Below are 15,841 nucleotides of genomic sequence, written 5' to 3' on the forward strand. Positions count from 1 at the left end.
TTCCTTTACAAATAATGCCATCTTCTAAGTCGTTTGTCACATCCAGACGTAAATCCCTGGAAATTAAAGCTGAAATATTGCTCTCTTTTGGTGTCAAACCCAAACGTTTCCAGTCTACAGGAAAAATAACGGAATTGGCCTCCAATACTTTTGGATTTGTGATGTAACATAAGTTACATTGTTCATGCTAAGTCAACCCGATACTTTGTGTAGCACAAATGTACTTTGAATTGAAGAAAGAACATGTATTCATCAAAAAAAAAAAATTGACATTTATTGAGTGTCTAATCAGCATTTTTACTATTGTGAGAAATACGTAAGATCAGGCTTTCCGCGGGAGTTTTAAGGCTAAACGCCCAACAGCGGTATTTTCCTATCTTGTTTTTTTCCTTTAAGATATATATTTTTTCTGAGTAAATGTTAAAAATTTACTTTCACAGCAAAAAAGTACGCTTTTGAAAATGAGCCAGTTTACCTGACACGCCATTTAGGGTGGGAAAACGTCACATGGCACGCGTGTCACCATGGGTTCTTATGGGTTTAGTTGAAATATATTTTGTGTCTCCACACACTTCTCCTCAAAGAGTAAGAAATTAGGTCTGATATTTGGGGGAAAAAATGTAGATATTTCTACAAAGGCTCTTCATGAATGAATCTTCTCTGAAGCAAGACTAAACAAAAGCAAGGCAAGCTCCACTAATGATCCATTTAATTGGACACTTTTCCTTCTCAGCTGTCAATACAAATTCAAAGAAGAAAGTTAAAAGACGTATTCTTCTCTCATTTGTTGGCTGACCTCATGTTTGAAATGTCACACTCAAAACCAAAATACTGTCACTGCATAACATTCACTACATTTCCATGCACACCATGCCAACATTTGGTGTTGGTAATGCGGGTGATCCATTTCCAACCACCCCTCCCCAGCTTTACCCATCTAGACATGAAATAACACCCCTACAGTCACATTTACACTCGTGTAACCCAATATAAAACCAAACAAATGCCTTTTCCATCCGAGCAGTGAGCATCAATAACCACTTTTTATTCCACCATTTACATCTTAGTATGAACCGGTATTGGGCTTACAGGGATACAGCATGGGATACAGGCCCGTGCTACGGGTGCCTGTGGGAAAACTACCTTGAGGAAGACCCTAATGGAGAAAGGCAAGAATAGAGACCACACCTCGCCCGGAAGTGGAGCCAGGCCCAGGACCTAGCAGGCCTGGTGGTAAGGCCTTCACCTATGGGGCACGGCTGGGCCCACCCTGAAAAAGCCACACGGGATCCCCCCTCCCCGGGTAGACACACCAACTGCGGGGCCAAGTATAAGGGTTCGGTGCATTGAGTTTTTGGGTGGTGGTTTGGTGGACGCATGGGCGACCTTCGGCAACAAAATCTGACATGGAATGTCACTTCTCTTGTAGGGAAGGAGCCCAAACTTGCACGAGAGGTTGAGACATTCCAGCTAGATATAATCGGACTCACCTTGATCCACAGTTGGGGTTCTGGAACCTAACTCCTCTAGAGTTGCTGCAGGGGAGAGGCAGCGAGCTGGTGTGGGCTTATTAATAGCCTCCCACCTTGGTGCCATTGTGTTGGAGTCATCCCCTACGCCTTCGGGTGGGGTAAAGAGACCTGACTGTCATTGTGCGTTCAGAGTACCCAGCCTTTTTGGGGTCCATCAGAGAGGTGCTGGGGATCACCCCGCTTGTTGACTCCGTCAACAAACTGGGAGACTTCAACACCCATGTGGGCAATGATAGTGTGACCTGGAGGGTCATGTTTGGGAGGAACGGCCTTCCCGATGTTATTGGACTGTGAGACGCCCAGTTTGGCCATAACTAACACCATGTTGGAAAATAGGGAGGTTCATAAGTGGACTTGGCACCAAGACACCATAGGTTGCAGGTCTATGATCGACTCTGTAGTCGTATCATCAGACCTGCGTCTGCATGTTCTGGAGACACGGGTGAAAAGAAGGGCTGAGCTGTCAACTGATCACCACCTAGTGATGATTTGCCAAACGTGTAGTGAGGGTATGCTTGTTTGTTGAGTCTTCAACTCTCACCTCCGACTGAGCTTCGCCTGCATCCCGGGGTTGGACCGGGATATCGAGTCAGGTAACGTCAGGCCCACCGCCAACCGAATAAACCGAGGAGAATGGAATGGAATGGTCATTGATTGGAATTGGTCTTTGGGAAGACAATGTCCAGTTTTATATTTCCTGGGTTCTGGTATATTGTGTGCATGGAAGCATATTGAGTGTTTACTTAGTCCACGTTATACAGACTGCTTGCATTAAAAAAAAATTAAATGGAGAGAACAATTCCCCTTATTATCTTCTACACACTTTTTATGCTGACCTCTGTTGTACCTCTGTGGAAACGTTTTGAGAAAGTGAAAAAATACACTTTGTGGAATATGCATGACTTTGTGTTTGTATTCTTGTTTTGTATCAAAAGCTGACCCCTCCATGTGAAACTGAAAATTCAAGACTGACATCGGTACAACATGGGTTTATCTAATCCAAAATAAATATGAATCTATTAAGAACACATCCACCTTAATAATAAGTCAAATATATACTGAAAATACACAAAGTAAAAAAATAAACAGTTGTCATTTTCACTCTCATCACTGCCATCATCACTACTGTCTTGTTTGAATTACCGTGTAGGTCCAGTCGCCACATAACATCCGGAACCGACCAGCAAATGCCAGTCCAAAACTGCTGGAACAAATGCAGGGCTGGAATGTGACAGGGAAGTTTCCCGAGATGTATTTGGCAACAACACTCATCCTTGTTGATCTAGTTAGTCCGGTTTGGTGGTCTGTTATCCAGAGTTGGAAGTGGTTTGGTCCGGTGAAACCACATCAAAATGAGCGGCTGAAGACAAACGTGCAGGAATGTCAGCTTGAAATTCACCAACAGGCAAACTAAAAGCCGTAGAAGCTGAACGTTTGTGTGTATTTCACTCCGAAGGTACTGGTTTCACACCATATTCACATCGGTGTGTGAGGGTTTGTTTTAAATAGAAAAGAAAAGAATACTCCTGACGGCAAGGAGGTACAGTCACAGTAACTGAGTCGCTGAGAACTCAGAGGAGGCGGATCTTAATAAATACTACAAAGAAGAGAAACAGGAAAGATCTTACAATTGGGTCTTTTTTTTCTGCCATTTCATTGAGTCTTGATGGTGGGCATTGGTAGTCCCTCCTTTTGTTTCTGTTAGGTTGAACCCTCCACACTCATCCTGTTCCTGGAGTTGATGATGTGTGGTTCAATCCAGCACAGATGGAGGTCCCGAGTCCGAGTCCCCGTAGGCATCTTCAAACTTCAGAGGCTGCGGCTGTTGCCGGAGACGTGGAGGCTTGAAGAACTGTTTCTGCTCGGGGGCTGGGTGCTTAGAAGGCTTTAGAAGGCAGAGCCAGTAATGGCGTTGAGCTGCTTCATCAGCCCCTCTAAACTAGCCATCTGCTCTGAAAGGTCGTCCTGCTCATACACCTGGAAAACAGAATCAGAAAAACGTCTTTCACAGCTTTGCATGGTAGACAGTACAGTGCAAAAGTCGCCATTACTCCAACAGGTTTAGTTTTCTATGTGTAAAGGCAATTCCCCTATATTGGATTATATCAGACTCATTAACTAGTGGACTAGTGGCACTTCCATTTTGAACGGTACCGATCAATCAAGAATTTCACTGACCAATTGTATAAGAGTTAAGTCATCCCACACCGTACTACTCAGCCAATCAAATCTGTGCAGCAACAGACGGACGAAGAGAGAAGTGAAGCTCCTCCTAGTGAGGACATTTTTTGTAACTGGACTTTGTAACTGGACTTTAATTTAAGTGGAATATACTATATAACACATTCCACATTTCTACTTCCCATGTTTAACTTTGCATTCCAGCATTTTACAGCCTGGACGTAATTGTGCTTGAACAGACCACTACTGGAATGACGAGCCACCCGTTCCACTGAAGCACCTTTGGAATGCCTGATGCTAGCTTTAGTAAAACCTTTGTAAAATACTGTTAGAATAAAATATAGATAGAATGAATATAGCGTTAGTTATCACCCTTATATCATTTGCTTAGACAATAGAGATTGTTTGAATGTGCTGAAGAAGAAATGTTCTTGTGACCCTGATTAGAGACCCCCAGCAACCCCCAGGTCCTGGAGGTGCCTGGATGCACCAACAGCGACCCTGCAGATGCTCATGTTAATCCTGCAAGAATGTGTCAAGATAAGAACTCATAAAACAATAAAAGTAATTACTCTCACATATATACACACACACATAAACAAACAAATACAGCTCGTGCAACTGCCCTCCTCCCCCCCAGAGTTGCATGACCATGTAGTAGGGACCCCTGAAAGAGAATAATAAGAGAGGAGTGTGAACTGCATATTCAGAGTGGAGCGGCATGTCACTGGGTATGTGGTTTCACTCTCCTCGCTGCGAGTAACTTTTAATATTGTTGTCTGTTTCTTCTGTATTTCTGTATTTTAGTGTTTTTACAAGTGTCACAGGAGTTTGAACCTGACAAATACTCATTTTTTAAGGCACCTGCAGTATATGTAAACAAAATGAAATAAAAATAAAAATCATGCTTTGATTTCTTATTCAGAAGACTGTAAAATATAACAACACTAGCCACTGCTTGCACATTAACTTTGCCAGAGAAAGACAACAGGCAATAATTAAAAACTTGGTCAGGCAGTTTGTTGAGGATTTTCCTCCATTAATCCATCCTTTTATTGAGATTATTTTAATATGGTATTGTACCATTGATATTGCTACAAGGGGTTGTTCTATAAGTGTAGTATCAGTGAGTTATATCGAAGTGTGGCATGTGTCTTGCTGTCAGGTATTCAGTGCTGTTTTGTAGACAGCAATAAAAGGCAAATTTGTGATTTGTGTTGTCTCGCCTCATCATCATTACAATATTTTATAATTTTATTAAACAGTACTGCTGCGCTAAAATGGTAATGGTAATGGTTTTATTTCATTGGAACATGCATCAAATTACAATTGAGTGCATCCCATAATCAGTTCCCAGTTCCACATGTCCAAAAGGAGTAGGAAGAAGCAAAGCTTATTAAATCCTACCCCTCCATCTGGTACTTTTACAATCAGTAACTGTTTTTCACAACATTTGTTCACTTCCCGCCTTTCTAATATAACTGATTTTTTTTTTATTATTATGTTAATTTTTTTGTCCCGTACCAAAGTACGAGGTGATATGAGCATCCAATGCCATAATGTGTACCATAGTAAGTGTCAATATAGTGATATATGTAGCACATCATGACTGGTTCAAGACTCTTCATCCTTGTATTTAGCAAACATCAACTTCCTGTAGTGTTGTGCATTAAATAAAATAGTTGTAAAATAGTTGTTGTTTGTTTCAATCAAGACTTTTCAAAAACATTTCCATACTGTTATTTCATATTTACTGTGGCATTTTTTCCATTGAAAGTGAATAGGCAATTTATTTGAGCCCTTCTGGTGGGAAATAATTTTTCATTTTCCATTATTGTAACATTCTGCTTTGGTTTCCCAACCTGGTGGTTGCTGGTCTGAGCATCAATATCGATATTAATATTTTCTATGCTATAGGGCAGGTGTCTACGTTGTAACATGGAATATTTACACAGGAAGACAGACACGCTATAAACCTTACACTCTGTGTTCCCAGTGTCATGCGTTGAGACGCTTTCATTCATCTGAGTTCAACAGCTGTCATAATTCTGCACTTACTTAAAGGGGAACTGCACTTTTTGGGGAAATTTAGCCCATCATTCACAATCAACTATTATCATCAGTGTACGTGCATGTTGTAAGAGTTTTGTTTTTGTTTTTTTTTACAGGGCTTCATAGTCAAAATAGAGCCCAATGACAGCATTGTAAGCTAGCTAAAATGTACTTGTTTTCGCATGTTATAATGCACATAAGAGGGAAAGCAATATGTGTTCATGTTTCACATAAGAATTGGGAATGAATGGGCAAAATCGGTATAGGTATCGGTATAAGCCGATTTCACATATGGATTATTGATATCGGCAGCATAAAATCCTGATCGGAACATCCCTAATGTATGTATATATGTCTGTGTGTGTGTGTGTATACAGTATATTAATTACTAATAATAGGAATATGACTAAATAGAACTGACACATGTTAGCATTGGGAGATTTCCTTGTTCCTTTTGTTCCTTTTGGTTTCATTACAGTTGTTCCTGCGGTGGTTATTGTGTCATCAATGTAACATTACTGACACCTTGATGACCAGTGTAGAAAAACATATAAATATCTTCTGAATGTTTGATCCTGCTTGGTTTGGTCTTGCTGCCGCTTGCCTCTTGGTGTTGCGGTGCCTTTCACGGTAGTTCCTGGGGCAGAGCCACCGAACACTGATCTGCTGCACACCTACGACCGATTGCTCATCAGGCCTTTATCAGCAGGCAGTTTGCCACTCTGACACTGGACGTTCTTCCATGCTGTGCCACTTGTACCATTGTCGTGCTCTTTGCCCTGCTTAGCCTTGCTGGTTAGTGTTTCTTATTTTTGTTTCGTTCTTGAATTGCACTTTTCGTGTGGCTTTCCTCCAAGCGTGTGCTGTGATTTTTTTTTTTTTTTTTTTCCCCTCTAGGCCAGCCTTTTGTTGCACATTTGCTGTATTCCCATGTATTGTGCTGCTTTTGTTATTAGAAAAACCTTTTTACTTCATTATGCAACTGTCAGTTTGCTTTCGGGCCCAAATCTACAGCTACCTTTTATTTGTATTTTAGGTAATTTAGCCATTTTTATGCTTGAAAATGGTTAATATACATAAAATGTGCTAAAATATATCTATTTATAACGAATTACAGGCCTTAGTCAACTACAAAACAGCATGATTTATTGATATGTTTTTGATAAAGCATGTTTGAGTGAAGCTGCAAAACTCGGAGCATGAAGTGGTGAGGTGTACTAAAAAAATATTTATGAAGTTATAAAACCTTTTTAAATCTTAGGAAGTAGATGCAATTTTACCTTGAAGTACTTTATTTGCTGGTTAAATTTATTCATTATGGATGTCTAATGCATAAAACATGCATAATAATACCATAGTGGAGCTTCATCAAAACAAGGCCATGTACTTTTTCTGTGAACTACACAGTTTATGGCTTTTTAACCTTCCACTTTCACACTCAATGAAGCGATTAAAGGCTCTGTCAGACTGTCCACTTCCGACGTGGAAAAAAAAAAAGACAACAGCCCAGTTACCATTTGATCTCAGTTGTCCTGTAACACGTCATTGATGGGACAAAAATGTCTGTTCATAATTCTGGCTGATGATATTGGTGTGCCTGCTGACCTGGATTGAACAGAATAGCAGGACATGGAGTGGTCATGTTTCATTGTTGCTATGATTCGTCTGTGTAGGGTACATAAAAACTGTAGCAAGCCTGTTACACTTAAACCAAACAAATAAGTATGCTATTATTTATTATTTCAACACTTACAGCCACAGTGGGGATATGATTATCATTAGGATTGCATTAAGTTGACTGCTGAATAAAATGCTCACTAAACAATATGTCAATCCCTCTACTTTTATTAAGAAGTAACGCTATCCTTGAACATTCATTTTCTACCGCTTATGCTCACAAAAGTTGCGTGGGGTGCTGGAGCCTATCCCAGCTGTCTTTGGGCGAGAGGCGGGGTACACTCTGGACTGGTCGCCCGCCAATCACAGGGCTATTCTTGAACAATTTGGAGTAATGCTAACAAGCTGAATATTACAGTCAAAATGAAATGCTACTAAATCTGACAAATAAGGGTTTGAAAACACTGAAAAAGAAGGTTTAGGTTTCTCTTTTCTTTTTTTGGGGGGGAGCATATGCCTTTTAAAGTACAGTGGAACCTTGGTTAATGTACTGTGTTCTGTGTTTTTGGTTAAGGTCAAATTGACACTAAAATGTTGCCTGTGTTAGTGTAGAATATAGTGCGCGTCTTGTTGTGATACGTCTTGTTGTGATATGAATACAGCGCATGAGCGCATCTGTGTTTTTTATTGTATTTTTATCATAAAACATCCTTGTTAGCAGCTTGCTAATACATGGAAATGGTAAGCAGAAGTCAGCTCCCGTCTATCATGTCATCAATGGTGGACTGTAGTTCTTTGCTAATTAATCGTTTTGCTGCAAATGTTCAAAATGTTTTACAATTATAGTTTCACATGCACAGAATAATTCTAAATACAGTAAAGTCTCGTTATATCGATATTCTCGGGAGTCGGAAAAAATACAGATATAACCGGACTATCCATATATCCGATCCTGCGCCGAACTGCATTAAAAGTGGGCAATAATGCACTCGACATTGTTCTATAGTATAGAACAATGTCGAGCAGGTTAAATCAATCTTTGCTTAAGGATTTCAATACCAAAAAAGAACACGGCGAACGGCTGCTTCCAGTCAACTTTATTTTTCACACTTCCACCACCAGAGCACAGCACACACACCGATTCCCGCACTTCCTGGTTCACAGGTCATGCTCAACCCGCCCCACATAGCTGGCCAAACACATGCCTGCAACAGAAGAACCAACGAACGCCAGCATGTACATATGAAAAACAGTGATTATTGCAAGCGATAAAAAGATATCTGAATACAACACAATTAAATACATGTATTTGTACGCTTGTGTCTTCGTTGGAATAGGTGTGTATGCTATGTCAGTTGGTTCTTCTGTTGCAGGCATGTGTTTGGCCAGCTATGTGGCACTCTGGTGGTGGAAGTGTGAAAAATAAAGTTGACTGGAAGCAGCCGTTCGCCGTGTTCTTTTTTGGTATTGAAATCCTTAAGCAAAGATTGATTTAAGCTGCTTTTGTATCGATATAAGCAGACCAAATTGGCTGGCGGGAGATGAAAAGGGCATCGTAGTAACCGGATTATCATAATAACCGGGTATCGTACTAACGGAACTAATTATATCATAAAAGACTAGAAATTTGCCTGGAAATGAAAATAGTATCGTAATAAGTAGTAATTCATTATAACCGATATCGATATAACGAGCCTTTACTGTACATTTCGTTGGCAATTTCACTACTGTGTTTTTGTGCAATGACAATAAAGGGAGTCTATGTCTATGTCTATCTATCTACATGTTAAATATTTCAGCTTCCTTTTTTTACCTTGATTGAAGACGTGATGGTTGCCAAAGACACGGTGTGGCAAAGAGATCAACATGGACAACATCTTTTGTGTTTTGCTATGAGTTATTTCTTGAATTCTATGGTGTTTCTCACATTCTTTATCAAAATACTGGCAATTACAACATTCTATGGCTCCATTTTGGGTTATTTTGCAGCTGTGACCAAAAGAAAAGCAGATACTGGAGGTGAGAAACATTGTGTCTTCGGCAACAATCATGTCTTCAATGAAGGTAAAAGTAACCTTTGAAATTTGTTTTATGCCTATAAAACTATATAAAAACATGGTTTGTGTTAGCATTTTTTTGCTTTTTGGAACAAATGAATTGGATTTACATGATTGATTCAGTTAGAGTATGGACAGTTGGGGTCGGACCTTCTGGAACAGATTGATGCCAACTAAGCTTCCACTGTCACGGGTTTGGATGTATGGACTGGAAAACACAATGGAGTCATTCCTAGCTTAAGTCCTTACCTAATGTAATTCCATTGGACAAATCTGACAGACACTATAAATTGGGAGTATTTTACACAGCTTTTTCTAAAGGTGCTCCTTCAAAGCCTTCACAAACTCTATATAAACAAGGCTTCATGGCTTCCTGACACTGTAACTGTCTTTACAGACCATTTTGTCAAGATTGTTTGAAAAATAAAGACAGAAATTACTGCAAAAGCTGCAATGTTGACACTCACTCCATGTTTTCCGTTGCTCCATCGAGCAGGAAAATGTACTGGTTGTATTCCCAAACATGTTGCATTAAAAGAGGGGGTGACATAAAAATGAAAGTGTCATTGTGCTGTCGGGCATCAAGCCCCCACTGTGTGTGTGTGCGTGTGTGTGTGTGTGATGGAGGGCCCAGAGGGTTGATGGGGAAAGACTCGATCAATTACAGAGATAGAAGAGCAGATGAAGAAAAAAGACCTGCTGACCTTTCACACTTCGTCTGTCCTCCCTCAACCTTCTCCCATCTCCTTTTTCTACACTGATGACAAGTATTGCTTCTGCCTGATTCTTTCTGTGCTTCATCCGTCCTTCACCCTTGTCTGTCCCCCTTGAACTGTCCCCCCCACTGCCGTCATCACACTCGTCCTGCCCCTCCATTCTCTCTTAGTTTGTACACTTTCCTCCTTTTGATACAGTCTGCCGGCCTTGCCTCCCTGTTGTCATGGCAACCACTTGTCCTGTTCTGTTGTCATTGAGTAGATATGAATATTTAACAAGTTCTAGCATCTGGCAGCCCTTCACATCTACTTCTGTCATTTCGTCTGTACTTGCCCTCCACCTCTCCCTCTTTTCCGTCTTTCAATAATGCTCTCCCTCAAATGTCCTTCTTTTCCCATGCCAGCCTCCCCCAATATGTATCACCCCCCCCCCCCAACTTGTCCTTGGTTCTCTTCTCCATATCCCACTCCTCCCTGCTTTCCCTCTCACTCATCTTCATCGAGCTATAGCCCCTCCTTCCTTCCTTCCTCCCCCTCCGGTCCTTTTTGTCAAAGGTTGTTAAGCAAGAAAGATCCCAGATTGAGGGATGTAGCATTGGTTTAAAAGTAAATCGGCAACATTAGCTGCTCTGCTTTGATTTCCACTTACGTTGGCAGCTGAATCCTCTACGGGTTTTGTTGCTCCGTCCTCGAGTATGTCAGGCGCTGTCGGAACTGAGACGGGAAGCAAAGGAGATCGAGCCTTCCCGGCTTGACCCAAAGAAGCTGTCTTCACCTGAGGCTTTGGGAGGCTCGCAGCTGCGTAAAAAGGGAATATATATGAGAACAGGCGACTGGGGGCAGACACATGGAATCACATTTCAGATGTGGATCTTTAGGACTTTTATGGCATTTGATGTGGAAGTCATCATGGCTGCCATTGGCCAAGAGATGTGCTGCTGGGAGTAATGGACTCCTGCGATTTCTGATGGTTAAACAAGCTCCTCAACAACTCCCACGTTACTCCAACCCGGCGTATCATTCTTTTGGAGACTGACTAGAAGTGGAGACGCTTTTTAGTTGTTAACGATTAGTTGTACTTCTGAAGTAGAGGTGACGTCACCATATTAGACCTGATCCCAAGTTAGTTAGTGCTAGGATGAAAGTTAAAGAAAAAAAAATATCTATATATATATATCGGGCTGATAATAATGCAGGCCTCACAGCTAGGGGACTCGAGTTCAATTCCACCCTCAGCCATCTCAGTGTGGAGTTCCAAAAACATGCTAGGTTAATTGGCGACTCCAAATTGTCCATAGGTATGAATGTGAGTGTGAATGGTTATTTGTCTATATGTGCCCTGTGATTGGCTGGCCACCAGTCCAGGGTGTACTCCGCCTCTCACCCGAAGACAGCTGGGATAGGCTCCAGCACCCCCGCAAACCTTTTGAGGATAAGCGGTAGAAAATGAATGAATACTGGATATTGCGGTTTATATTAATAAGGAAATATTTGTACGATATTTTTAATAAGTCAGTAGGGGTTACTTGAACGACCCCGCACCACCTAAAGCTTCAGTGTTCCACTGAATGAAAAAGCACCCCAGATCATGATGGACCCCCCTTCACTATGCCGGTTAGAATCTCCTTGTCATGCCAGTAATGTTGGAAACCATTAAGGTTACATTTTTTCTCATTTAGAGAATAAAACTTTTTTCCACCTGTCAATGTCCCATGTTTGATGCTCCCTGGCATACGGGCAGTTTCGTGGCATTGAAGGAGACGAGTTCTTTGAATTTGCTCTTGAAATCCTTTTCCCACCGATGCCGTCTGATGGTTATTGTGCTGCAGTCGGCACCAGTAAGGGCCTTCACTTGGGTCGAGGTGTGATTTTTAAAAATTATTATTATTATTTTTTTTTATTTACCACTCAATGTTTTGTTCCGTAATGCTCAGGATTTTTGAAGTGGTAGGCTGTGTATAGCTGCATTGTCTTCACTTGACTTCACATTAAAACACCGTATACACGTCTTGGATAATGGTGGACGTGTGAATAAACAGTTGCATCTATTTTTTTTAACTCAGAGATGCAAGTTATATGACATGAATGTGCTGCAATATGAAGCATGGTAATACATTCTGTAAAAGCTGAATGTTGTCCTTGACAGCGTGGCACTTAAGTGTCGTGTTATATCGTTTTACAAAGTTACAGTTTTCCATGGTGTACAGAAATGCAGTTTCTGTAGCGTTTCGTCTCCGAAGCGGACTGAGCATGCAGAGTGAGGGGCTGGGGGGGTGTGCAGGCAGCACATACAGACACTATATATCAGATAATATTGGGTGTATTTTCACTGCACTGATATATCGGTCAGGCTCTAGTTTGAATGGACCGAGATGTTTAATCATTGCAATGGGAATGTTATGAAAAATGTAATTTTTTTTATGTATAACTATATAGCCATCATGTCTGCAATGAGCTGGATATTTGAAAGTTGGAGTTGGAGTGAAAAATTGGGAAGTAACTGAGTAACTAAAAAAATGAGTGATTTCAAAATGTAGTTACATAATGTTTTAATTTCTTGTTAAAATATGTACTTTTTTGTCCATTATATATTTAATAATTTATCCATGTGTCACTCCATATTCACCAAACCATTCACTATCTGCTGTTGAACGCTCATGTCCCTCCGGGGTCAGTTTGATCTGATTACACACAGTTGACATTGATTGATCTAAATGACAACTTCATATGCGACTAAGTGGACCGTCAAACAGGAAACGGATTGGAGTCTGAGTCCTCCGGTCATTTGTTTGACCGATGAACTATCTACCAATTCAACCATTAACAAAAATGGACTCAACACAGGAAATATTGTAGTAATAGAACTAACAACAGATGGCAGTTGTGTAAAGAAGTGCGTGTGAATGCTGAACAGCTGATGCTGTGGAATTGCTGTTAAAGTGGGAATTTTGGTGATTTTGGTGATGGACATAATTATTAGCCTGGATGTGTTGATGCTGGAATGGTTTGAGAAATGAGAAAAATGGCATTCATTTCAATGAAAAATGTTTTGGTCTGGAAAAGCGGAAATGAAACTAGAACGGGTTGAATCTGTTGATAAATGTGGAAGTAGTAATAATTCTAATTTGTGCAATTTCAGAAGAAAAAGCAGGAATATTTGTGACATGGACTATACATCGCCCAGATTTGGAATGTTTTAAATCGTTTGTGAAATGAAGAACTTATCAAAGAAAAAAAGTCCATTAATATTCAATACAAAAATGTGGAATTGTAATGCATCAATATCTAGCCATCGTGTTCCGAATGATCTGAACATTTTGGTGTAGGTTTAAATTGTTTTGTGGTTCCTTCAGGACTTAAAACAGAGATATATTCAAGAGAAGAAGAAAGAGACAAAATGTAACCCACAAAAAACGGACCGAGACCAGGAGTAAACAAAAACACAAGTGTTTTTTTTTTGTCTTTCTAATTCCCTGAACAATCTCCTGATGTGTCAACATCCCTAGGCTTTTTACACACACAATCCTTCTCTCTTTGTCCTGCACTCAATCACAATCTGATCAATAGACATCCATTCGTGCTCCTGTGAAACAAAACACTGGGGACAGTCTTGATAGCAATGAATTACAGCAGAAAAAACAAGGCACAGCTGGATCTAAACTGGTCAACCAAATTCATGTCACAACAGACCGGATATACAAACCATGTATCCAAGCGTGGAGTGAGGATATGCACTCGGTTGCTATGCCAATGCAATCTTCCCCGCTTTGTGTCTTTGACTCAGATGAAGATATGTCGCAAGGAGATCTCAATCTGAACATCTCAAAACCTGCAGCCACATGTACAGGGGTCAGCAGGGTTGCGTCTGTGTTCCTATGGTAACCGCAACGCGGCACCTGCATCATCATACACATGTGATGCATCCACATAACGGAAGTAATGTCAGCAAAAAGCGCAACCAAATCAATTTTAGAAATCAAACCAAGCAGTCAGAGTGTAGCATATTCCATGAATAATTTCACAAAACCAAACACTAATCTAACAAACTTAGCAGCGGGAGGGGGTGGGAGTGTGGAGTTAGGTTTGGAAGAAAGGTAGAGCTGGGTGTCATCCGTGAAGCAGTGGAAGTGAATGTTAAATTTGCGGAAGATATGGCCAAGGGGGAGAAGGTAGGTTATGAAGAGAAGGGGCCCCAGGACAGAACCCTGGGGCACACCTGTGGTGACTGGGGAGGGGTCGGAGGAGAAAGACTTAAGCTGTATGAACTGAGTGCGGTCTGTAAGATAAGAGTGGAACCAGTGGAGGGGGGTGTGGGTGATGCCAGTTGAGGAGAGTCTACTGAGGAGGATGGGGTGTGAGATGGTGTCAAAGGTCACACTCAGGTCAAGGAGGATGAGAATGGAAAGTGAACCGGTGTCAGCTGCAGTGAGGAGATCATTGGTGATTTTGGTAAGTGCAGTTTCGGTGCTGTGACGGGGACGGAAGCCGGACTGGAAGGGTTCATACAGACTGTTAAGAGTGAGATGTGCGTGAAGTTGGGAGGAGACTATTTTTTCAAGAATTTTGGAAATGAAAGGTAAGTTGGAGATAGAGCGGAGGTTATTGAAGTTGTTGGGATCTGAACCAGGTTTTTTCAGGATTGGGGTGACAGCAACAGTTTTGAAAGCTGGAGGGACAATACCGGTAGACAGTGAAGAGTGGATAATGGCAGAAATGAGAGGAAGCAGAGAGGAGAGGCAGGATTTGACCAGGATTGTGGGGATGGGGTCCAGCTGGCATGTGGAGGGCTTGGATTTGTGGATAAGGTCAGATGTGTTTTTTTATGTGTTTTTCTCATAAGTCTCAAAAGCCCAGGCTTTAAGAGGTTCAATCTGTAACTCCTGTTAGAATATGTTCCTTCATGCACCATTTCAAGAGTTACCGGCAATTTCCTCTGTTTGATTCCATCAAAGGACTAATGCATCTCTGTGAGGGATGCTGACTCATGCCAACATTGTTTCTGGAGATCTTAAATTGTGGGATCGGGATGAATGAGGGAATATGGCCTAGGTTCAAACCATGTCTAACTGTCTAAAATGTCAAATACAGAATGCTGATACACAATACTAAATGATCAAGGCACATTGGGTATTGGGTATTGAGGGGTATTGATCTAACAGAAATAATTGCTGATTTTATCCAATTGGATTTGACACATTTGGGATTTTCCTCCGATGTTGTTGAGTAGGGATGAGCTAGTACGCCACTGTCTGTTCACCAGCTCAATTATCTGTATTCGTATCTGTACTCTCAGGGAGACACGCATCATAAACTGAAAAGTGGGGTGGTTTAACCGGAAATGGGTGTACATTATTTTAAGTGTAAAATTGGATTGATCTTCTTGACACGGCACAATCTTCCGAACGTCTTTGCGTCACTGCTCTTGCAGATGCACACCTGCTTGCTACCATTCTTTAGCCAGCGCTGTGTTGGCGGTCCCAGAGCTAAATTTAAACAGCTAACTTTTGGACGCTTGCTTGGACTTTCTTAGGCACTCTGAAGCCTTCCACAGAACAATTGAACGCTCTCCCTGAAGTTCTTAGCTATCTGATGAGTAGCTGATTTAGGTGCAATCAATATCCTTGCCTGTGAAGCCCCTTTTGTGTAACCATGGTTAACAGAAGAAAAACAAAGATTCTTTTATAGC

The 15,841-nt window shown here is 41.1% G+C and overlaps 1 protein-coding gene across 2 annotated transcripts in view; it reads right to left on the bottom strand.

Annotated features, from left to right (window-relative positions):
- Window positions 1-272: 272 nt before the first annotated feature.
- Window positions 273-15,841, bottom strand: part of dcc (DCC netrin 1 receptor) — a 278,014-nt gene continuing 262,445 nt past the window's right edge. For both annotated transcript variants that reach the window (XM_058057936.2, XM_078799161.1), the window contains exons 28-29: window positions 10,805-10,953; window positions 273-3,509 (exon numbers count right to left, since the gene is read on the bottom strand). In XM_058057936.2, coding sequence (XP_057913919.2) covers window positions 3,420-3,509; window positions 10,805-10,953 — 239 coding nt within the window. In that variant the 3' untranslated portion in view covers window positions 273-3,419. The remainder of the gene's footprint in view (window positions 3,510-10,804; window positions 10,954-15,841) is intronic.

This window comes from Doryrhamphus excisus, linkage group LG19 (assembly GCF_037039965.1).
Source record: "Doryrhamphus excisus strain RoL-2023G ecotype Guam linkage group LG19, RoL_Dexc_Guam_v1.1, whole genome shotgun sequence".
Taxonomy (NCBI): Eukaryota; Metazoa; Chordata; class Actinopteri; order Syngnathiformes; family Syngnathidae; genus Doryrhamphus; species Doryrhamphus excisus.